A 25282-nucleotide genomic window follows, 5' to 3' on the forward strand; every position below is an offset into this window, starting at 1 on the left:
TACAACACATTGTTGTGTTTGGGAATAGACTGCCAGTGGTAGACCCTCAGGTACAGCATTCAAGTTTCTCAAGTGTTATTGCTTTAATTTAAATTTGCTCTTCCCACTACCACCCCTGGAGTCGCGTGTTACTCCAGCCTGGTCTCCAAATTGGCCGGTTGCTAGGAAGTGTAGAGTCACATGGGATATCCTCCTCGTGGTCGCTATAATGTGTGGTTCTCGCTCTCTGTGGGGTGTGTGGTGAGTTGGGCACGTCAGGGTAAGATTTTGCCTAAATATAATTCATATAAAAAAATAAAGCTCTTTAAGACATTGCATACAGATCTGGGACTGATATCAGGACATACTGTAGTTGTTTGTTTTAGAGTCTTTCAGAGCTGGCACTTAATTACAGTACCGTTCCTTTAAGGTTTGCACTTGTCTTTTTTATATGGCAGTCAGTGATATGATAAACAATTGCCATCAGGGTATGCAATGCAATTTCAAACAGATCGGGACTGAAGTGAGCTCTTCTAACAGTAACAGACATAATACTGAAATGTAATTTGAAAGTCTAAGTTCTTAACTTCAAACAACTAAAATGGTACCCAGGAGTATTTGATGACCTCATCAGTCTGGTGTAAACATTAGCACACTCGTTTACCTCCCCTGAGGGAGCTTTGTTCCTACCTGTAAACTGATTCTTTCCTAGCAACTGTCTGCATGTTTTGTCTCATGTTTTGTATGTTGGGGTGGTTGAGAAGCTTAACTTCACTTTTCTCTCTTTAATAAAAATATAAGTGGTCTCTGTGCTTACTCCATTAAAACTGTCATAATTGTTGTTATGATATCAGATGGCATTTCCATAGTATTTTGATGCTAGTTTGATATTATCATGGTATTTAAATTGTACTCCAAATAATTATGTGGAACTACCATGGTACATGCTCAAAAAACCATGGCAGTAACATGGTACTTTTTTGTACTGTTTTGTTATTAAAGTTACTTTTATGATTTGACATGATGTTTTTATAATTAAGTTTTTTAATGAAAATACTTTACCATCTCTTTTTCTGCAGCCAAAGGAAAATCTTGTTTTTGCTGAGAAGTAAGGTCAGTTCCTCTTATTCTGCATCATTACATAATGACACTTTTCATTCAACATTTCCAAGCCATTTTCCCCTCTGAGTTCAGTATTAATTGTATCAACCCAAATTCATAATTGTTTTTTATAAACCTTGCTTAATTTAAACATTGACTGCACATTAATACCAAATGCTTTGCTTCTCAGGAACTGGGTAGCAGGCATGTTGTCAGGGGAGGAGATAATATGCAGCACACAGCAGGTGATCGCAGGGCTGGAGGCTTTGCGCGGGGAGAACCGCACACTGCTGGACAGTCTGCAGGAAAAACAGCAGAGCCAGACGTCCAGCAAGAGCGGAAGCCTGGAGCAAGAGAAGACCAGTATCATTTTAGAGTCTCTGGAGAGGATTGAGTTGGGCTTAGGAGAGGCACAGGTGAGCAGCACAGGTTCAGACGAGGCTTTTGTTTGCAGTTTACTATTTTAAATATTAAAGCTAACGCTATAGGTGAAGTGTGTAATTTTCAAACGGAATTGCATAAATAAAAGTTTTCTGAACACTTCACCAGCCTGCTACTGGTCATATAATACTGACCCGAATTCATGCCATTGGTTGAGACAATGTTGCTGTGTTGGGCCAGTTTTTTTTTTTAAGCAATCCAGAGAAATAAAAGCTCATAAATGGTTGAATATAAAACAGGTTCGAATGGTTTCCACAGTAATAGATAGAATTTTGTATGTGAAACTTGTAATGAAAATGTGAATTTAACTTCATATATAAAGTACTCATTGCCAGCATATCATACCATTATATGTGCAATCATAAACCCCTGCATATTGAGTCCTAACATTAGAAAATGTCTAGATAAGTGTTTTTCCATTTAGATCAGGAAATCACAGACGTGATAAAAATCGACATTTTTGGGAGACCACACACTCTGTAAGAACTCTGTGAATTGAAATGCACATTCTGAAATAATAATGGCCACAGAATATAGAAGTGCCAACCACTCATGTAATGTTGAGTTTTTATTCATTTATATATATATGGTGATTAGGGTAAAAACGGTATTACAGACATGACATCTCTTTGTTTTGTTTTTTAATCCCCTTTTCTCTCCAATTTGGAATGTCCAATTCCCACTACTTAGTAGGTCCTCGTGGTGTGGTTATTCACCTCAATCTGGGTGGCGGAGGACAAGTCTCAGTTGCCTCCGTTTCTGAGACAGGCAATCTGCTCATCTTATCACGTGGCTCATCCCAGCATGTGTAGGCTCATACTACACTCCATAATCCACCAACAACTTACCACGCACCCCATTGAGAGCGAGAACCCCTAATCACGACCTCGAGGAGGTTACCCCATGTGACTTCAATTTGGTTGCTTTGGAGACCTGGCTGGAGCCACTCAGCACGCCCTGGATTCTAACTCGTGACTCCAGGGGTGGTAGTCAGCATCAATACTCGCTGAGATACCCAGGCCCCCCTTGTTCCACTGCTTCTAAAAACATGTTATCATGTTGACCTCCACTTACTTTAGCACCCTGTTTCTTATTTCTACAGGTGATGATGGCACTGTCAGCACACCTAGGCTCCTTGGAGTCTGAAAAGCAGAAGTTGCGTGCTCAGGTGCGGAGGTTGGGCCAGGAGAATCAGTGGCTGAGGGACGAGCTGGCACGAGGTCAGCAGCAGCTACAGGCGAGAGAACAGGATGTGGTTACATTAGAGGAGCAGAACAGACACCTGAAGTTCATGAGCAGCATTCGCAAGTACGACCTTGAAGAGCCGCCTTTGGTGAGGGACCACCTGAAAACATTCAAATGGTTCACCTGAGCATCCCTTTTTTGTTCTTTGGGTTTGCGTAGTACCCATCTTATTTTTGTTGTGGGCCATTACTACAGTTAACTTAAATGTGCACTTAACCCTTAACGTAATTAATTTTTTTTATGTTTTACTGGCTGATATTACAGTAATTTTGGTCTTATAATGACACCTATTATTGTGGAATAGTAAATAAAGTGCGTATTATTAATCAGCTGGTCATGTGATCTCACTATGTAAACCAACATGTAGCGACCCACTCAATGTACTAAAAACCCAGCTTAGTCTAGGCTACTGATGTGACTGGTGTCTTCATCTCATATGAGTGTACATCACTGAATACATATTTTTAACAAGTACTATTCATTTCTTTATGTGTAAAACCTTTTGAGTAGAAAAAATACTAAGTGCACTTTATTAAGAGTAACTGACTAATATAGAGAAGCATTATTCTATTGTTGCTAATTTATGTTACATGAGATTAAAATAAACATCCCTGTTTAATTATTTGAACTTGTTTTTATGTGAAAATTATTTAGTTTATACAAAATATTGAATGGTACTTTTAAGACAATTTCATAATTTTTTCCTTACAGGAGGATAAAGATAGTACTTCAGGCAAGGAGTCCCTTGACGATCTTTTTCTTGATGAAGAGGAGAAATCTCACAGTATGGCACACCTCACTAGCTGTACAAACCTAAGCTGTTCCTTGAGCTTTCTAGTGCATATTTGTTTAGAAACATGTGCAAATAGGCCTACAATGTTGGCTGTTTGATTTATGGTTAAGGCTATGTTTAGGGTTGTTTTTGGTGTTAAATTTCATAGGCACCACCAACACATAACCATGGATTTGGGTTTGGTCAGAATTAAATGTGACAGTAGGGTGATTATTACTATAGGTTTGGATTATGGTTAGAATTTGGGACTTTAACTTTCTAAGCCACAATCAGGATAGTATTAGCCATTTTCAGTTATTGCCATATATTAATTTCTCATAGCAAGAAGGAAGGTCAGTGCAGCTCTTGTATTTGCAGTGTCTCAGCCACACAGTAGTGCTGCTGCCGCCAGGGATCTCAGGTTATGAGATCCCTGCTCGACTCAGAACTCTACACAACCTCGTAATCCAGTATGCATCTCAGGGCCGCTATGAGGTGGCTGTGCCTCTCTGCAAGCAAGCTCTGGAGGATCTGGAAAAATCCTCAGGCCACAGCCACCCAGATGTTGCGACCATGCTCAACATCCTTGCTTTAGTCTACAGGTAAATATTGTAGAACATCAAGCCACATTCATTTAACAATTAACATTTCAACATTTTAGATGAATCTAATGTTTTGTCCATCAACAGGGATCAGAACAAATACAAGGAAGCTGCCAAACTCCTGAAAGATGCATTGGCCATCCGTGAAAAAACACTAGGCATGGACCACCCAGCAGTATGTACTGTTTGATGACGCAATGTGCTACTGCTAGTGTTCTTGTCTCCAAAGTCAACATGACATCCAAATATTCCCTATTTACTTTCATACACATTCCTGGTCTTATTGTGTTTAGAATGATTCATCAGTACACTTTATTCCACAGAGAAAATGTTTGCGTAAATAATCCTTGCTAATCCTTTCTTTCAAAATGCAAAAACTTGCTTTGACTTGACTTTCCTTTTTGGCTGACGTTATCAAGGGTGCGTACCTTTCAACCAACTTGCACAGTGTTTCAGAAGGGATGCAGTCCTCCCCATTTGACTGCAAACTGTGGCATGGAAGGGCACTTTTCATGATTCAATCAATTCCCAATGGATAAAATTAAGACCTGCATTAAAAAAAAAAAATCCTCATGGGATATCCTGTTTTATTCTCAAATAACGTCACATTACAGTAGTAAAATGGGTTGGAATTATGTTTAATTATTACTTTAAATATTTAGTTGATTTTTGTCTATATTTCTTTGCAAATAATACCATATTACAAGTCGTGTGTCTGTGGTTGTATTTAGGTGGCAGCTACACTGAATAATCTGGCTGTCTTGTATGGAAAAAGGGGGAAGTACAAAGAGGCAGAGCCAATTTGTAAAAGAGCTCTGGAGATCAGGGAAAAGGTACTGAGAAAGAAGAAGCATGGTATTCCCACCTGAACCTTACCGTAATCAGATTTGATCAACTTACATTATCTATTTAGTACCTAATACGTTTTAAACCTATTTTAAGGGCTAAATCAGTAGATGATGATAAATTAATTACAGGTGTAATTGTTAAAAGCTGAGATTTAATAATGCAAAAAATATGATATCTCTTAGTATCTTAACAACTACTGTATGTTGCCCAGCTAAATATCAGGTTGCTCTTTGTCTGTTGACAGCTGCTGGGTACAGAGCACCCCGATGTGGCCAAGCAGTTGAATAACTTGGCACTCCTCTGCCAGAACCAGGGCAAATACCAGGAGGTGGAGCTGTACTATGAGCGTGCCCTGCACATTTATCAGAGTCGATTGGGTCCTGATGATGCCAACGTGGCTAAGACAAAGAACAATCTGGTGAGGAAATTAAATTGCACAAGCATTGCTTGTATGTTGTTTGAGCTATTACATTGTAGTTCAGTATTTGTCAAATGTAAGTGTTTAAATAATGATAGTGTACACTGAAAAAAGTGACATAAAAAAACTTACCACGTGCCCCATTGATAGCGAGAACCCCCTAATCACGACCACGAGGAGTTTACCCCATGTGACTTTTCCCTCCCAACCAACCGGGCCAATTTTGTTGATTAGGAGACCTGGCTGGAGTCACTCATGATGCCCTGGATTCGAACTCGTGACTCTAGGGATGGTAGTCAGCATCAATACTCGCTAAGCTACCCAGGCCCTAATGGACCATGTTTTCAACTAAAGGCTATACACAATTTTTTGTGATTTAATTAGAAATTCTCAAGCAGGTTTTACTTTGCAATACTCCATTTCAAGTACATTTTACTCACTCTTTGTTTGTACAATTTACTCAAGTAATTTAGCCCTGAATTAAGCCATGCTTTTAAAAGTGCACAACATTTAATGTACCACGAAACCTTTACCTTGCTTTAATGGTGTTAGAAACAAGATCCAGAGCTGCGCATACAGTCCTACACACTTTATGCGCAAAACATCAATCAACAGAGAATTGTTTACCCGATCATGAACAGGTCATTTTGAGGAGCAAATGAACTTCAGACTTCACAAAACAAGAAGTTACCAAACGTAACAACAAAATCAACAATAAAAATGGTGTAAACCAACTTGCAAATAGTGAAACCATGCAAGCTCATTAATTATTCAAGCCTGGTGCATGCTGGGAACACCAGCTCCAAATAATGTACTTATTTTATTTAAATTGGCAAATAAATATGAGGTTTTCTACTTTAGGATTGATATATGATGTTGCATTGTAATGATAACAAACAATCATAAATACTATCTTCTTACAAGCTGGAGCATAACATTTTTAAATGTTTGAATGGAGTACAAATGTAGAATTTACTCAAGTTCACGCTTTAACATATTTAATGTAAAATGTACGTAATATTTTCTGCTTTTTTTACTTCTCCATAAAATCGATTTTTTCAGTGTAGTGTACTGTTGTGTTTGTGGGGTGCAGTGGTACACATAATATTATGTGTATGTACTACACTTATGCTTTTTATGTTCTCCACAGGCTTCTTGTTACCTCAAGCAGGGAAAATACAGACAAGCGGAGGCTCTTTATAAAGAGATTTTAACTCGTGCTCATGAGAAGGAGTTTGGCTCAGTGGAGGGTATGTCTCTTCAGAGAATGAGCTACACTTCATAGCTGTTCACTTAGACACTACTAAACATAGTAGTGTTCTCCAATGGTAATTTTGTATTTTCATGTCCATACAGGGGATGGAAGGCCGGTTTGGATACAGACAGAGGAGGGGAGCTCTAGACAGGTATATTCGGTTCCATATGTAGTAAACTTTAAGGGATAATTTACAAAAAAGGACAATTCTGTCATCATTTACACTTGTACACTATAATTTTTTTCCAAACTCGTTCTTCCATGGAACACAAAAGGAGATGTCAGGCAGAATATTTCATTGTTTCGCCCTTCACGTTCATTGTATGGAACAAAGAGCAGTGACCACGTCTACATGCATTAAAAAAGAGTGGTAAACGCATAAGCAGCGTTCTAACAATGCGCATGTGCGTGAACAGGCCACATAACAAATGTCATAGGATGGAGCCCAACAACACTTCAACACATGGAAAGAATTCCACATTTCTGGGAGCACAGTGGGAAAAGAACATACACTATATATATAAACTATACCCATTTATACACACCAATGTAAAATATATACTGTCACTCATGTTCGCATATATATGCTCAAGTACACTGGGAGAGTGCCGGAGTTTTACGAAAGAGGGAAACCCCGCTATTACAGCATAATTCCACAGCAGGTCGTGAAAGTGAAGGAAACAAACACAGCAACAACTGTGATAGATCTGGAAATAAAGCAAAGAAACAGATAATAAATTTGCATCATACTTGAATCCCACGTTTATTATTTACACAAGTGTCAGTAAAATTATGGTGCTGTGGATAAAGTTGCTTACTGATCGAACCGCATGAATATGGGTGTCAAGAGAAAGGGGCTAGCACAGCTCATGTAAACACTTATTCCAATTTCGAGCCTTAAGCAGATTTCTCGCAATAAACGGCTTTCTGGTGTCCATGTAAACATAGTCTGTGTCAACCTGTAACATTCTTCAAAATGCTTCCTTTTGTGTTCCACGGAAGAAAGAAAGTCATATGGGTTTGGAATGACATGAGGGTGACTAAATAATACAGTTGTTAGTTTTGGGTGAACTATCCCTTTAAGAAGAAATACACCTATTTAATCGATATCTTCTCTGTGTGTTTAGGATGGTCTGGGAAGTCTAAAGCGCAGCGGATCATTTACCAAGCTCCGCGAGTCCATAAGGAGAAGCAGCGAAAAACTTGTCCTAAAGCTGAAAGGAGTTGGAACACATGAATCAGCCCCTCGAGCGGTTGGGTAATGATACCCTGCTTTTTGTTCACAATTTCACCACTGTACATGTTCACTAGAATAAAGCAGTATGTTTATCTGTACGCCTCTTTTTTTTAACAGGATGAAGAGAGCAAATTCCCTCAATGTGCTTAATGTGGGTGCACGAGAGAGCCAAGTAGCTGCCACGGTAGGAACTTTCTGAAAATTCTGTTACTGTTTGCTCATGTCCCGTATTACTTCGGTGGAACCAAGTTTTTTTTAAACATTTTTAAGAATCTTTTTCAAGACTTTTTACAAAGTGCTATGTAAAAAAACAATGACAAAAAAAGTGGTCCATATGACTTTTGTGCTATGTGTGCCGACTGAAATTTAAGTCATTATTCACAAATAACCTTCACCTCCATTGAGCTGGTAACTCGAGAACCACCGTAACATGATCATTGAATCAGTGAGTTGAACTTGAGAAATGAATCAAGTCCGATTTGAAATTGGTCTGTTCTGCACACAAAGCTATCGATGGCTTCTGAAGACTTGGAATATAGTGCACAAGTCATATGGACTAGTTTTATAGTGTTTTGTTTTGGTTTTTTGTGATATTTGGAACTCTACAGTCATCACTGTTAATTGTCTTGAAAGTTGTTTGGAAAAGACAACTGTGAAAATTCTCAGGTTTGGTACAACACTGACAATGAGTAAATAATGACAGAATTGTAATTTTGGCTGAATTATTCTTTTAATGGATATTGTCCTAATATCACAAACGTACCGCTGTTTTGGACCAGGGTTTGAGCATAAACTAATACTATACAGTAGATCAATTCACAGAATCCAGAAATTGGTTAGAGACTGTTTATCTGACCAAAATAAGTAATAAATATATTTAAGATAATTCATTTAAAATCTTTGTTTTATTTTGTCCTTTCAGAGGTCGAGCAGGCTCACAGAAACACGAGGCCTGAGTTCCAGTACCCAGAGTTTAGCCCGCCGTGGGTCTCTGAGTGGACAGCTAAGTTCCACTAACAGCGGCTCCATATGACATCAGGACTCTCAGGCAGTGCAGATAAGCCCAGAAGAGCTGTCAGTATTACATCTGACTGGTCTGTAATGAGTGCATAGATCAAATGGAGAGTTATTTGAGATTATATGAGGCAGATACTTCTGAACAGTCTGTCAAAGTGGTCCTAGGATAAGGGAAGCACATTTGATATGGCTTTACAAAAAAAGAGGCCAGCTCTTTTTAAACTGGTACTATGCAGAAGGTTCTGATACTTGGTTGATATCAGTTTTATCTCCCTTTTCTATAAAGGCAGTTGCACTATAAAATGTTACAGAAAATCTTAACCCATTGCATTCCAAATGGCTAAGATTGAAGAGCAGAGTGATTGATTCATTTAGCTAATCATCCTGTCCAATATTAATATATGTTAATCGCTATACTATGAATACAACAGTAATCTTACAGCATCATTACACTTTTAATCCATGAACTGCAGGACGCTGTTTGCTCACCAATACTGTTTACTTTTGTAGCATATTGCAGCATAACACAAAACATATTCGATGTCCTCACTCCACCGTAGAATAGAATTATAGTGTTAGAATTGAGCCCTTTCAACATTTGCACTAAATCAAGAATTCCCAATTTAAAAGGTACATGAATTAATGGGATTTTACATATAATTTGTACAAATGAGGTATTGTCAAATTATTGTAGTACCTGTGCCTATAAATATTTTACTTTTTATTTTTCAATTTTAAGCACAGATTTTTAAGTAGTCTATTGTGTACTGACTGTTTTCATTTCGTCGATACTATACCACAGTATATGTAGGTAGGCTTTTTTATGAGCAGAACTTACATGTACATGGGTAAAATTGTTTAGCGAATGATAAATATTTGAGGTAGATTACATTTTTTTAGTAGAAATCAATAAGCTGTTACATAATGCTGTTTCAAAGTTTTAAATTCTATGGCTGAAGGTAGCATATTTAATGAGCTTAAGATATTTATGTACTGTTTGTTGCTGAAGAACCAAATAAAATTGTTCTACCTCTGTTAAAATGCTAAATGTTTTAAAAACAAAAGTGCTGTCACTTAAATAAGGGTTTGAGCCTGTGATCTGCAGGGATTTTACACTGGGTACCTCCTGGTATTTTCCCCCAATAATTAAGCAGCCAGTGGGAAATAGCATGGAATCTAATGTAGAAATCTACAGTTCTACATTGTGCTTTGTGTGGTTATTCTCTGGGACACATTTAGACTTTGTGTATTAGGGTGTTTGTGTGCCCTCTACAGATCATTTTGAGATGGCATCCTTTCCCATCAGACATGGCACTGAATACAAAAAGAGCATATATATACAGAGTTGAATCTACCACAAAATTTGTTTCACGGCCCTGTAAGAGATGTCTGATTTGCGGAGCGATCTGGGCAATGATCCTCCTGCCATACAAAGATTACAACAAAGTATGTGAGAATCCCCATAGAAAACAGCCTCAATTCAGCACTAATGAATGAATCATAATAGATTAAAATATACATGATCAAGTTCGAAATGCACTGAAAATTAAGTATTTAAAATATTTTTCATACATTAGATAAACTTCATGGCCAAAAGTATGTGGACACCTAATGGGTTTGGCTGAACAGGTGAATGAGATGATAGAGAAAAGGCTTCATTCAGAACAGTAAATACCAAGGTGTTTAAAGGCACATCGCAGCTTAAGGTCATTGATTAAGTCTGAGGATGATAAGTACAGGCTGAGAAAGGTTAATGAGGTCATTCATGCATTGACCTTTCCCGTCTGAATGGCAGTGCTATCTGTCGTAGAAAGTGTTTGGCAAACTGCACAGTCTCATCGATGGTCAGATTTAGGCTTCCATCTGTAAGGTGTTCTTGGATCCAGCGGGGCAGTTAACCTCATTTATCTGCTCGAGCATAACGCTGAGGGAAAAATAAATCAAGAAACACTATGGAATTTTCACAGCATCAGTTTATGTACCTTGTCAGCAAAGATCATAAGGCCATAGTCTGTTTTGCCTCGGATGGCCCTACCCACACACTGAGCAGCATGACGCATTGCGTCAAAGGTCAGAAAGTAATTTTCCCGTATCTGAAACTGGACTCTGAGGTATTCCAAACGTGCCTGATTACAACAATCAAAATTGGGATTTCTAGATCAATTAAACTGTTTATGAGCATTATTAGTTTGAATTCAAGCTCAATGGGTAGCTGTACAAACCTTGAGAATACCACACTGTGTGTAAACATACAGCACTCAAAACATGATAAATGCACATCCAAAGTGATGAACTTGGAGTTAAAAAAAAGTAGAATAGGTGTAAGAGTAACTGATTGAGAGGAACTGAACTAACTGATAAACAAAACGCAACTGTTCTTTGTAATTTGCTGCTTTTGAAATCTGTTGATCATAATTTGATTGTTCATTATTGCACATTGATTGATCAAGAGAATAGTTCCCACCTAAATTAATCCCCTCAGACACCTTCCCTCTTGCCACTGAAAGAAGAATGGCTCCTCTGCCATTCTCACAGACCTGAATCAAACAGGAGGTGGGGTTAGATTAGAAAGATAACAGGAGTGATTACTTTAATTTCAAATATTTAAAATAAAGACAACATTACATAACACGATTAATGAGCATTAAAAAATGAACGTTTAATAATCTCCTGATAATTCTCCAGGGCCATGCTGGTCTCTGCTGCATCTTGGGTCTCTGTGAAAATGAGCTTGTTCTTCTGGATCTTCTCAAGAATCCCCTACAAATCCAGCAGGACAAGTATGATTTTATGAGTAACACCAATAATTAACAGCACTGAAAAGTAAACAAATTGTCTTTTCATACCTGTTCATACCATAAGACCAACTTGTGAAGAACGCTATGGGATAGTACGGGATCAGGGACAATAGCGGACATTTTCAGCAGCAGGTTTCCATTGTTCCGGATCACAGCTATGTTATGTAAAACTGTTATCTTTCAAAAGCACTCATTACAAATAAAGACAAAACCACATTACAACTTACCAAAATCTTCCCTGGTCTCAGATTTGGAAGTCATGGCCACCTGATCATTCCCTCGTTCAACAATCTGAAAACAAAGTTAGAAACATATAGTCTTGAAAGGCACCTAATATTGTTTAAAAGACCTAAAAGTAAGCGACTGCACAGATCTTAAATGTACCAATGTTTGTACATTTGTTTTCGTTTATTCCACCACATTTAAACAGTTTATCAGCAATGACATCCTGCATTGCTATAGTTACAACTCACGAGAGGGCAAAGGCAGGTTCGTGCCAGTGTCATGGTAAAGGATGCCATTGTGACAGGCCGGAAGTCAAGAATGTGTGGGTAGATGTCCAGTGGGAGAGCGTCTAAATAGTGATAGGATTAAAGACAATCTTAATCCAATTTGCCACAATAGCATGAGAGCTCTAAAGACAAGTATAAATACAGGAAATGTAGTAAATATAACAGGCATTTTTATAATGGATCAATCAGAAGTGTAAGCTATCACTGTTGGATAAAAGGTACGATTTTAGATTGGTATACATTAGAAAGGTAAAGCAACCATGTTTTAAATGTATGGCCTGCAGACGAAAGTGAAGTGTGCATTCAACAAATGGCAAGAGTGGCCGCGCTTAATCTAATATTCAAGGGACGATACAAGAATAGAGACTTTGTAAGGTAGCACTATTTCTATTGTTTTCTGTGGAAGTATTTGAAAAATAAGATGCTGAATTCCACAAATTGAAAATGAAATGCATTGCAATAACAGTGCTTGCATTTTTTGAGGATGCAATTTCATATGGTTGCATATTTAAGTGTTGAATATTTCAACTGACAACATTTCTTTCAAAATGTCATAAAAAATGATATAATAATTATTCATAATAAAGTTCTAAAATAAATATTCACCCTCAAAAGTTCAGTTCTGAAATATTCTGTTATATATTTTGCGATAGGTAACATTCGGTCCATTCGATTTCACTGATCAATTTCGCCTCTAAAATTACCACCTTGCTGTAAAGACTAGTAGCAGTAATTGAAGATTTTTCACTCTACTGCTTTTCCTGCAATGCCAGGATGTGCAAGGCTGAGTTACAACTGAATTTCAACCACTGAAATTTTAGAGATGAATTTGCAAAGTAAAATGTTTTTACCTATCGAAAAGTAAAGATGAAAAGAAAACAAAAACCTGAACTGAACTTTGGAAGGTCAATATTTTTTAGTAAATTTTTTATGATGAAATTTTGTTCAAAATGTTTTCAATTGAAATATTCTCTGCTTAAATATACAGCCATATGAAATTGTATCCCTAAAAATGCAAGCACTGTTGATTGCAATATTTTTGAGTTTTTGTTTCAGACATTTGTCATTAATAAACTTCCATATTTTTCTCCCTTGAAATAATCACTTGTATTATTCTCATTTATAATATTCTGGATAAAAGTGTCTGCTAAATGAATATATGTCAAATGTAAATCTTGACTGGGGAGCACATCTTACCCCTGATGTAATAATGATTGACAGAGTGCCCAAACACAGGCGTGATGGCAATAGAGGTATCCATACAACTGGACAGAAATGATCCAGCAAAGTTAATGATAGTGCTCTAAAAGAAGACATTTAACACATGACAGGTTGTATTAGAGTAGTATTAAGGCACCTGAAGTGAAGAATAGGATTTGCTATTGTTGGCGTCCTATCCTCGAAGTGCTCAATGATAATGGTGAAGCCTAAAAGAGCATAAAAACTCTTAAATCTCCAACGTCTTCAGAAGAGAATACAGCCGCTCTGCACAAAATCTGAAAATAGGATAAATCGATTTTTAGGCTAGGGTGAAAATGTGGCTTTATTTCTTAATAATAACCATCAGTATTTCCAGTACAGAATAACACAACAGTCTGACCGTGTCTACTTACCTCAGAGGCTTGCGGTCAATGCAGACCTTCTCATAGATGTCTATGAGGAACCGAGGAGAGCTCTCCTGAACCACATGCTGCCAGGAACAGCCTCTGCGGTGGGAGACAAATTTGATAGTATATTGTGATTTTTTACTTTCAAAGACACCTTTCAGCAGAAACTAAGCAAAAACTAAAAGGAACCTTCTCAAATATAGATAACTAAAACTGACCCTTGAGGATTTCATCTGGCAGGACTGGATTGGACAGATAGATGTCAGTTTCTCTGGCAACTTTTGCTTTTTTAAGGCCCCCAACTAATCATGCATTACATTTACATTCAGCAGATGCTTTAATCCAAAGCAACTTAAAACTGAGGAACGTAACATGCAATTTGTCATACAAAAGGCAACAATATCTGCCAGTATTCATTTAGATCATTAACAATGTTGCAATTTAAAAAGAAAAATCAGTATCTGTTAAATAAATAGTTCACCCAAAAATTCTCCTCCCTGCCCATCAGGGGGTGATATGCAAGAAGGATGTGAATGACCAAAAACAGAAGAAGAATGAGAAAGTGAAAGTAGAGTGGATATTGTCTGGGCAGGGAGGAAAATTTATAGTAAAACAAAGGTTAAATATTGATCCGTTTCTCACCCACACCTATCAAATTGCTTCAGAAGATATGGATTTAACTACCAGAGTTGTCTGGAATACTTTTATGTTGCCCTTATTGGTATTTTGGGGCTTCAAAATGTTGCCACAAATTCACTTACATTGTATGAACCAACAGAGCTGCAATATTCTTCTAAAAATCTTCATTTGTGTTCAGCAGATGAAAGAAAGTCATACACATATGGGATGGCATAACGGTGAGTAAATGATGAGAATTTTCATTTTAGTGTGAACTATTCCTTTAAAAAAAAAGAAAATGTTGTCACACCTCCGTATGGTGTTTTGTAAGGTTTCTACATTAGACTGGCTGTGATCCAGTGTCCTCCTCATAATGTTGTAGCTCATGGAATCAATGCACACATTATCTATAGGGAACTAAATCAGCTTTAATAACCACAATCTGTCCACATGACATAGATGACAGTAACAAACATTGTGATTTGCTCCTTGCCTATGTTGTGAGCCTCGTCGCACACAACTACTGATTTTTTCGCAAGCTCTTTTGAAACCAGGTCTGTAATGTTTGGATCTATGTAATGGTAGCTGTACACTACTATAATTGCATGGAGAATCTGGATGAAAAAAACATGAAAGAAATGATTATCAATTGCATGCATAGCAAGTTCACAACATCCATCCTATTATATCATTTCTTACAAAGACAAGTTATATATACCAGAGGGAAGGAGCACCTGTTTTCATACTGTATGCAAAGAATCAAGCATAAAACAAGCTGGGGGACTCAAGACTAAAAGACATACTGAAGAGATACTGAAATCACTCACCTTCTGGTAAGTAATGATGAATGAAAGGAGGGAGATTTGTTTTGTTTCCTGTGTGCATTTCGAGAACTCCAAGATGCTGAGTTGCAGAATTCTTATTATTTTAATTCCATGTAGTCTCTTAATTATATCTTAATTGTCTTAAAGCTTCATCCAAATATGCCATGCCACTATGCTGGCACTGCTTGAAATGCCATGTTTAAATATAAAATATATAAATATGTTATGTAATTATATGATACGTATAATACGTGTGTGTGTGTGTGTGTGTGTGTGTGTGTTAAAGTGGTTTACGAGGTTATAAACAGTTTTAAGGTTATAAACTGATAATTACAAGGGTATTATGCTATAAATGTGGTTTATGAGGGCATTATGAGGACAAGTGTTCCCATAATTCAAATCGCTTAAAAAGCATACTAATGTTTTATTGAAAGGGTGGTAGGGTTAGGAGATTAAATCTATAGTTTGTACAGTATAAAAATCATTATGTCTATGGAGAGTCCTCATAATGATAGCGACAATATCGTGTGTGTGTGTGTGTGTGTGTGTGTGTGTGTGTGTGTGTGTGTGTGTGTGTGTGTGTGTGTGTGTACCTTTGTATTCAGTGTCCTCTTGAGTTCAAGCATGTATGAGTATTGTTCGGGATAAATGTATTCATACGGGAAGTAGACTAATAACTCTTCATTATTCAGCCTTAAGATAGTCAATGTTAAAATAGAAAATGTAGCTGCCGGTTTAATAAAACAATGGTTTGATTAATTACCAGTCTGCAGATTTGCATTAATACCATTAGTCGAAATGATAAAATATATATATATTATTTTTTTTTTAAACGTTTTACTCACTTTATGTTAACTAGCGGAAAGACACATTCACTTCTGTCATACATGTAAAGAGTGGAACATTCAGTCGCATCTACTATGTGTAAACTATGTTGTTTCTATGATTGGTTGCTCGTTTAAAACCCCTCCCCGCGCTTACATCCAATTGGATAACACGCATGTCAAATACATGGGAAGTACGTTTTGTATGGTCGGGGTCGGACCGAAATAATCGATGGAAAGAGAGTGGATCGTAGGTTAGGACTTGGAGTGAAATTGACCTATTAAATCAGTTTATCAACCAATTAACCCTTTGGAAAGCGTTTTGAACTTCTCCGTAAAAGTCATTTGTTTAATTGACATAATTGACTAGAAAAAAGATTGAGTTTGGGGTGCTTTCAGAGTGGGCTCTGAATTTTAATTTAATAACTCATTTTAAATCAAATAAGAAAAGAGTTTCAAGGCAAAACTTTAAAGCTAATGTAAACAGAAACTGGAAAACATTTTCCATATTATCAGATAATACATGTATATGTAAGGTTTTTAACCAGGTTAGAAATTAATGTTAGTAGTCCCACATTTAGGGGTGTGCTTGATCGCATTATACTGTAAATATGTGATCAACTATACACATAAATTGAAAATATTTTCTATAATTTCAGAAAATAAATGTATCTATTTCATGTTTTTGTTTTGGTACAAAGTCATGTAAGAAGTCACATTCAAGGGTATGCTTAATTGCATTATACTGTAAATATGTAATAAAATGATGTAAAATTCTATATAGCTAATCTATTTCTGTTATGGTTAGAAATACATGTCCCATAGGGGTATGCTTCATCAAATTATTATAAGTATGGTATGTCAAATAAATAAAAGATCTTTATTAAAACACAAGAGACATACGTTTATATAATATTTTATATGGTTGTGTTTTTAATATATTACAATAGAATAAAATATATTGTAATATAACATTCCAACAAAGATAAACCTTTACAAAGAGATTTCTTTTGTATTCATAGGCAGGATTTTAAAGGTAAAGAATTACCTTTCGAAAGTCACAGGCCAGACAGCATCATATTTTACATATCTGCACAATACTGTATGTTTATGCATGAAAGTAAATCTAGATGAAAACAGCACCATGTCCTGGTAATAGTCTCCTAAATGTACTTTAGTTTATACTTTTTAACTTTTGAGCAGAATCTTTGACACTAAATTTCACTTTTAGAAACCATTTAACCAAAATCTCAATTACTTTCCCTGCATAAAATTGCATCATAAATATCAGAGAGCAAATATACTGTACAAAAATGGTTAGTGTTTGAATATTTAACATCTCCAGTTTGGTCAGTATGCATAGTAACAAAACATATTAATACTGTTATGTTATGCAGTAACAGTTGTGTCATTTCTTGAGCAATTGTGTTTTATAATTAAAGACAATAATAATTTGTGATAGTTATGTTCGGTTACATATGTGCCATTAATCTGCATTATCATTGGCACACCCAGTTATTGCCTTTACTTCCCAATGCTCCCCATTGTCCTCTGAAACAGGCATAATAAGATGCCTTGAGTGTTCTGACACCTATATTATACTATCTGAGGTCGTCTCCTGGTCCGTTCATATCTCGTGTCTCTCTTCAACAGTCTTATAGCGGTCCATGATCCTAAGAACATCCTCCAAAATGGATGGTCCCAGGTCCAGATCCAAACCCATGAGGGACTCAGAGCGTGACATGGTAGGTGAGACAGCCGGAGACTCGCAGTGTTCACTCCGCAGGTCCTCATTACTAAGCCCTGCATCAGAGTCCAGACTCAAGCCTCGTTTGGGGTCCAGTGGCCCACAGCCGTATGACATGGAATCATCTGAGGAAGCTTCAGACAAGGAGCATGTGGAAGGCACCAGGTGTGGAAGAACTGGGACTGAGGCAGAGAGAAGAAGCTCATGGTAGGGATCAACGTGATGCCCGACTCCTTCTTCGCACACAGACATTGAACGCTGTTGCTGAATGTGTTGATCTTGAACCTGTGGATGTGGACTATGATGATTATTCAGCCGCTGCTGGTTTAGATCAACAGGCGATGTGTGCTCATCTAAATGCAGACGAGGTGGTTTAGGAGGCGGTTGCTCTGGAGCAATAAACACTGGCATGGAGATGGTGCTTTTGAGGAGTGAATTGTGGTGCGAATTATGACTGTAATGGTAAGTGTGGCTCTTGCTGTTCACATCAATGATCTCATCTAGACTCCTGTCCATGCTGTGGGAATGAGAGCCGGGCGCTTGATTGAGGGTGGGAAGCATGTCAAGCTTGCCTTGTAAGAATCCCACATCGCCAAACATGTCACCCTCTCCTTCTGGACCGACATGGGCACTGTGACGCACATCACCCAGGGGTGGGCTGATCATGTCACCTGATAGAACATCCCGTATTTTAAATTTCTTGCCTCGCTTTGGTGTGGAAGTCTTTAAGTACATGGGTGTCTTGGCTGGCATTCTGTTTCCCAGTATTTAGTGTCAAACCCCAAGTCTTCACGTATGTGATATTAAGAGGAGCCAAGTCCTCAGTCTGATATTAGCTCTTTCATAAGTTTAAATTTGTTTGTCTCCTTTCTTTTACTTTTAAATCTCTCGATGGACGTGATGTCTTTTGACTCCTAAAGCAGAACTCTTCAGAAGAAGGAGCTTCTTCAGTAGAATGTTTCATCACAACACATCACTTCCACAGATCTAAGAAACAAAGAGAACAAGAAAGACTTATAACCTGAGAGAGACTGGTTTGTAGCATATAACGCACACACACACACACACACACACACACAGAGAGAGAGAGAGCGAAGACAAAGTAAACAACTCTGTTTTTCTTCTTCCCTGAGAGGTGATTTAAATTTTTCTCTCAGATCTTTCTAGTGGCTTTCCTATAAATTACACCCTCCTCAAAATTCCACACAGTCTAAAATGTGTTTCAAAAGGTGTAATAACAAAGAAGTTAGTTGTGTGTATATTTTTATGTACTATATGCTTAATGAAATAGCCCCAGATATTTAGAAGTTGAGAAAGAGATTACTTTCTTTATAGTCCCACATACTGTTGTTCTAAGATTTCGTTTGAACTAAATTCAATTAGATCCACACTGGCAAATGCTATTATAGTCAACATTTTAATGTAGTGGGAAGATTGCACAGCATTTGGAAAACTGTACTGAACATAATGCAATAACAGCACTGTTTTATTTATTAACTTGACATATAGACATGTCTGTGGCTTTTTAACAATGAGACCAAGTTGCTCAACAACTTCATTACACAAACAGAGCCCTGCCCCAGAAGACTGTGAAACCTAATATCTGACTCCAGGTTTATCTATGGTCTTAAATACCTAACATGTTTTCTTGTCTAATTACATTTTTAAAATATTTAATACAAACTGTTAAAGGACTATTGCGGGTTCAATAGTCAACAGCATTTGTGGCATAATGTTGATTACAACAAAAATGTATTTCTATACTCGTCCCTCCTTTTCTTTAAAAAGAAGAAGCAAAACTCTAGGTTACAGTGAGGCACTTATAATGGCATTTTTGGAGGGTTTAAAGGCATAAATGTGAAGATTATAAATGTATAAAAGAACTTCTGTTAAATCTCATGTATTATTTGAGCTGTAAAGTTGTTTAAACTGTCATTTTTACAGTCATTTTAGGGTTTATATTACATCGTATTGGAAACAAAGTACTACAATTTGTTTAACTTTACACAGAAAAGGTTAGTAAGTGGTTTTATCACAATACAATCAGGTTTACACACATATTGTTTATGTCTTGTGGCTCTACTTACGAAACGAGTGAGTATTTTAACATTTACAGATTGGTCCCCATTCACTTCCATTGTAAATGCCTCACTGGATTTTTGCCTTTTTTTTAAAGAAAAGAAGGGACGAGTAGAAATTTTTGTGGTAATCATTATTATGCCACAAATGCTGTCGATTGAGCTTAACTTGTATTGAACCCTGAATATAATCATCTTTGTTATTTCTTCGTCTTTGAAATGTGCAATCTAATTCACATTTAATTTCTTCAAAAGGGTTAAATCTCGTTTTCAAATCAAGTTTTTATTAAAAAAAAACAGGGCAAAGTAGAACCTCTGCTAGCCAGAGAGGTACAATGACATGAAGCTCAAACATATTGGTATGTTAAATTCAGGGACTAAAAACGGTTCAAGGAACGAAAACCAGAACAAAGTGATTTTCAATTGTTCCGGATTTAAATGCTGATATCCAGTTATAACTGGTTAATTTTAATACTTTTTACTGTATCAAATCGATACTTTTTTAAGAGTTTATCACAGTAAATGTTTGGAAATACACCACTTCATGTTGTCCCCAAAAAATGAAACATGTGCTTTGATCCTGAAGAAAACTGCTGCATCACACAGTTGTGGATGTCGCATTCTCTGAATGAAGAAATTTTGAACAACTATGTATCATTTCTACATATACATGCACTGCGAATCCAGATACAAAGAAAACATTACTAAAGGAGTAACAGATTACTTGTATCAGCGTTTGATAATCAGGGTACAAAAATAGGTAACTGTAATCTTCAGGTTCTCCCTCATGACTCACTTGAATCAGGAGTGCCTCCTACTGTCGCATGCACAAATAACACCTGTCTTACATCAGCACTGTGCTCTTGAGGCAAACAGCTGCATCATCGCGATGGCCATGGAAAAACATACATTATTTTCTTGGAAATTTCGACATTATTCGCTCTTTAAAAGAGAATAGCGAAACAACATTAATGTTCAGTGGGCCTGGGTAGCTCAGCAAGTAAAGACGCTGACTACCACTCCTGGAGTCGTGAGTTCATATCCAGGTTGTGCTGAGTGACTCCAGCCAGGTCTCCTAAGCAACCAAATTGGCTCGGTTGCTATGGAGGGTAGAGTCACATGGGGTAACCTCCTCATGGTCTCTATAATGTGGTTCTCGCTCTCAGTGTGGCGCGTGATGAGTTGTGTATGGATGCCGCGGGGAATAGCGTGAAGCCTCCACACGCACTATGTCTCCACAGAAATGCGCTCAACAAACCATGTGATAATATGTGCAGATTGACATCTCAGATGCGGAGGCAACTGAAATTCATCCTCCGCCACCCGGATTGAGGCGAGTCACTACTACACCACCACGAGGACTTAGTGCACATTGGGAATTAGGCATTCCAAAGTGGGGAGAAAAAAATACGGAGTTTTCAACATTAACAGCTCATTTTCTGTTTTCTTGGTAGGGTGCCGTGTCCATGTTTATTTTCCTTAGATATAATAACAACTACAACAGTACTCATAATATTACTCAAACATGTTCTGTTATCATTCAAGGCATAATTTAACATTTTAGAGATCATACAGATTTTATCTTGACTTGATTTACCTATGTGGCCTTGTGGTAATCCAAAAGCAACGAAAAGAAAAATGATTACTTTCACATTTATGTAATTGGATTATGTTATTGATTACATTAAATTTTAAGTCATCTGGGAAATGTAACGGATTACATAAAAAGTAACCCTTCAAACCTTGCATTTCTGTTGTTGTTTCTGTCGGAGGGCCATATGGTTTTATCATCAGAGCCAGTTGCTGAGATTTACTGGCACGTGACGCAACTGGGAAAAGTTGGCAACAAACAAAAAAAACAGGATGGGGAGGCGATACAATTATATTTCTATATTTAGTTTTGCAAGCCGTTTTTCTCACAAGAAATTCATAAAGAGCAACTTTCGTACATAACTTATGAATCCATACTCGTGAATTTGAGAAAATCTCTTGGACCAGTTTTCCGTTCCAGCAACACACATCTATTATGTAATCGCTAAACACTGTTAGTCCTTGAGATCAGCCAATTCCCGGATTTCCCTAGTAAACCACATGGTGTCATTGCTTTTTCATAGATGCAACTGTAGTCTTCCCACTGTGCCATTTAGAAAGTTTTGGACTAGGAAATCTGTATCAGTTTATTTCTACGTTATTACACATAAAACAGCATACATTTACTTTATTTTTACAGTAAAGCTAAATAAGACAACAATATGTATGTGTGGCATCTTGATTGATGTATAGCCACTAGATTCTACAAAAGCATGACCCTGAAGAATAACTTAGGTCTACATCAGTAATTATTTTCCCAATAGAGTGAATAAAGCGCGAGACAAATCTTTCTCACGATGGACAATTAGCATATCTAATTTTAGGTAATGAAAAAAGTTTGTTAACGACACAAATTTCAAACTGAAAGTCTGCCTCAAGCATGACAATGTCAATCATTTAAAAAAATATCTAGGCTACATGACTATGATTCAATACAGTAAACCTCAACATTTGACTTTAAATTTAAGAAGTTGAAATGGTTAAATTACAATACACAAAACTAAAGAACACATCATTTTTGTACTTGCCTTGCATTTCCATTGACACTTGAGAAAACAAAATATCTCGCTTGTCCAGGTAGGTTATTCCAGGGTGTTAGTGGATAAGCTGTGCTCTGCGCGCGCTCTCGGTGGGGCAGGTATAAACCTCTTAAGTGCGCTGAAGCGGAGGGTGACGAACTGCTCAAGAACGGCAGGGAGGGACGAGGCGTGCGTGCAGGATGCTCGTGAATGAGGAAATCTTTGACAAGAGTAGGGTGGGAAAAGTCTGAGTCGAGATTGCACAAACTATACTGTCTGTGCCTACTACTCTTTATTGTTCTGAACTAAGCACTGAAATAGAAACGATATGGATTTTGGGAACTTTACTTACTCCCTGAGGATACGGACAGCGTTCACCCAAAAATGAAAACCACCTCATCCAATATTTGTATGACTTTCTTCTGCTGAACACAAACAAAGATTTTTAGAACAATAGGCTATACCAGCTCTGTATGTCCATACAATTCAAGTGAATGGTGATCAAAACTTTGAAGCTCCAAAAAAGCACATAATGTCAGCATAAAAGCAATCCATAACACTCCAGTGGATTAATCCATGTCTTCAGAAGCAATCCAATCGGTCTTGGATGAGAACAGACCAAAATAAAACTTTTCTACTGTACATCTTGCCATCACAGTCTCTAAACATGATCATGATTTTGATTCATTTGATGTATTAATTCAGTTTAACCTCTTGTCATTCATTTCAGACCACTTTCACACCAATATGTCCTGTGACATGAAATCAGCCAACTGATTTGTTAATCATTAGTGTTTGTTAAAGGAATAGCATTAAGTCTGATAATAAGCAATCAAATTCTCTCATAATTGACTCACCCTCTCCCAAATATTTATGAATTTCATTTGTCTGCTGAACACAAGCAAAGATTTTTAGAAGAATATTTCAGCTCTGTAGGTCCATTCAATGCAAGTCGTGCAATGGTGGCCACCGTGGCCAGAACTTTAAAGATCCAAAAAGCACATAAAGGCAGTATAAAAGTAATCAATATGACTCCAGTTGTTAAATCTTTATCTTCAGAAGTGATATGATAGGTGTGGGTGAGAAACAGATCAAAATTGAAGTCAATTTTATCTGTTTAGTGTATTTAAAATCTTTTTTAATGTTCAGAAGATTACTTTTTATCCACTGCAATAAAATTTCTTTAAATTAAAAACATTTGTTCACAGTCCATGCAGTTTCACTAAGACTATGTTCCAAGTTGACCTTAGACTACAAATATGCATAAAAAGCCTTCTGAGACCAGGCACTAAAACAGTTTTATGACTCTGTGGGTTTAGGCTCTAGTTAATGTTAATATAAATGCCTCTGGACTTATTATCAGACTTCCAACAGTATTAGAATTGACATTTACAACTTTAACACATTCGAAACACTCAGTCTTACCCATTTTATTTACAATCGCTCAATCATAGATGCAGAGTTTTGTGTATTGGAGAAAGTCCATTTCTGAGTGTTTCCTGTAAATTTCAGCATTATTTCACTGAGTGTGATTCATACTATGATGAGCCACTAGTCCATAATGCCTCATTATTTGTGTGATGAAAAAAAAATCCTAGAAAGTTATGATTCACTGACCTAGAAATTCCCAACTCTCCTCCCACAGAAAAATTATAATAGCATTAAATATTTGATGACATTTTGTGCAGTTGGGGAAACTTTTTTCAGTGTGGCAGGGTCACATACTGTATACCCATTACAAACACCCAGTTCACAGAATATCGCACAAATCTGAGGATTAAAACTGTCCTCCTACTGTCTCATTTCTGGGAAGGACTATGAATGTCTTTAATGTCTGTTCTTTTGGTTGAATTAATCATTGTGGCTCTAATCCTAACATCAGCACTTCTGGTTCAGTTGCTGGTCAGCTGTGATGCAGAAGGCCAAAATGTGCACCCCGAGATCAACCAGCACCCCTTCTGTAGAGCCCCAGCAAGTCGTCAATCCATCAAAGATGTTACTGTTCATATTGTATGAACAGGCACTTTGTGTGGAATGCAAATTGAGAGACAGATTTTGTAGGACAATTGACTAGCTAAGTGACCTAACTAGTAGGATTTCTTGGAATTTAGAGACGCAACATGTGGTTTGCATTAGTGCTCTGAGTGTTTTCACAGTGTCCAGCATAAAGGCCTGTCAGAACACATGCTGGGAGGATGACACACAAAGCTGAAATAAAAAAAAGCCTATAATTCCACTTGAAAACCACATTGGTCTCAGATATCTGTTACTCTGTTAAAGGAATAATTCGCCCAGAAATGATAATTCTGTCATCATTTACTCACCCTCGTGTTATTCCAACCCCAAATTATTTTCTTTCTTAAGTGAAACACAAAAGAAGATACCAGACCATTTGTTAGCCTCATTCACCATTCCTTTTCTTGGTTGGAAAATTGTGCAATGATAGCTGAGACTGTCATTCTGATTAACATCTCTGTTTATGTTTCAGAGAGGAAAGTCAGTCATATGGGTTTTGAGCAACATGAGGGTGAGTAAATGATAGCAGAATTTTCATTTTTGGGTGAACTATCCCTTTAAGGTGCTTTACTGTACTACTAATGTTGGGACTCCACAGATATGCCTATAAGTTGCTGTAAAATAAATAGGACATAGACATCATGTGACTCTTCAGTTTATAATGGTCTTTATTGTGTTCTGTAGGCTAGATTAACATTTAATATTGTTATATTGTGTACACGACAGTTATTGA

At 37.2% G+C, this 25282-nt stretch overlaps 1 protein-coding gene and 2 pseudogenes across 1 annotated transcript; 1 reads left to right on the top strand and 2 right to left on the bottom strand.

Moving 5' to 3' along the window:
* The first annotated feature begins 221 nt into the window (after positions 1 to 221).
* On the top strand, positions 222 to 9945 carry LOC127631739 (kinesin light chain 1-like; annotated as a pseudogene).
* A 730-nt stretch (positions 9946 to 10675) lies between these two features.
* On the bottom strand, positions 10676 to 15901 carry LOC127631674 (general transcription and DNA repair factor IIH helicase subunit XPD-like; annotated as a pseudogene).
* Positions 15902 to 17007: 1106 nt separating this feature from the next.
* LOC127631791 (cdc42 effector protein 2-like) lies at positions 17008 to 18829 on the bottom strand. Its single transcript, XM_052110133.1, has one exon. The coding sequence runs from the start codon at positions 18597 to 18599 to the stop codon at positions 17727 to 17729; it is 873 nt and encodes a 290-aa protein (XP_051966093.1). The 5' UTR covers positions 18600 to 18829; the 3' UTR covers positions 17008 to 17726.
* Between the last annotated feature and the right edge of the window lie 6453 nt (positions 18830 to 25282).

The sequence above is a fragment of the Xyrauchen texanus genome, chromosome 38, assembly GCF_025860055.1.
Source record: "Xyrauchen texanus isolate HMW12.3.18 chromosome 38, RBS_HiC_50CHRs, whole genome shotgun sequence".
Lineage (NCBI taxonomy): Eukaryota > Metazoa > Chordata > Actinopteri > Cypriniformes > Catostomidae > Xyrauchen > Xyrauchen texanus.

Coding starts and splice junctions, on each gene's coding strand:
- LOC127631791 (XM_052110133.1), bottom strand. CDS start 18,599: ATGCCAGCCAAGACACCCATGTACTTAAAGACTTCCACACCAAAGCGA.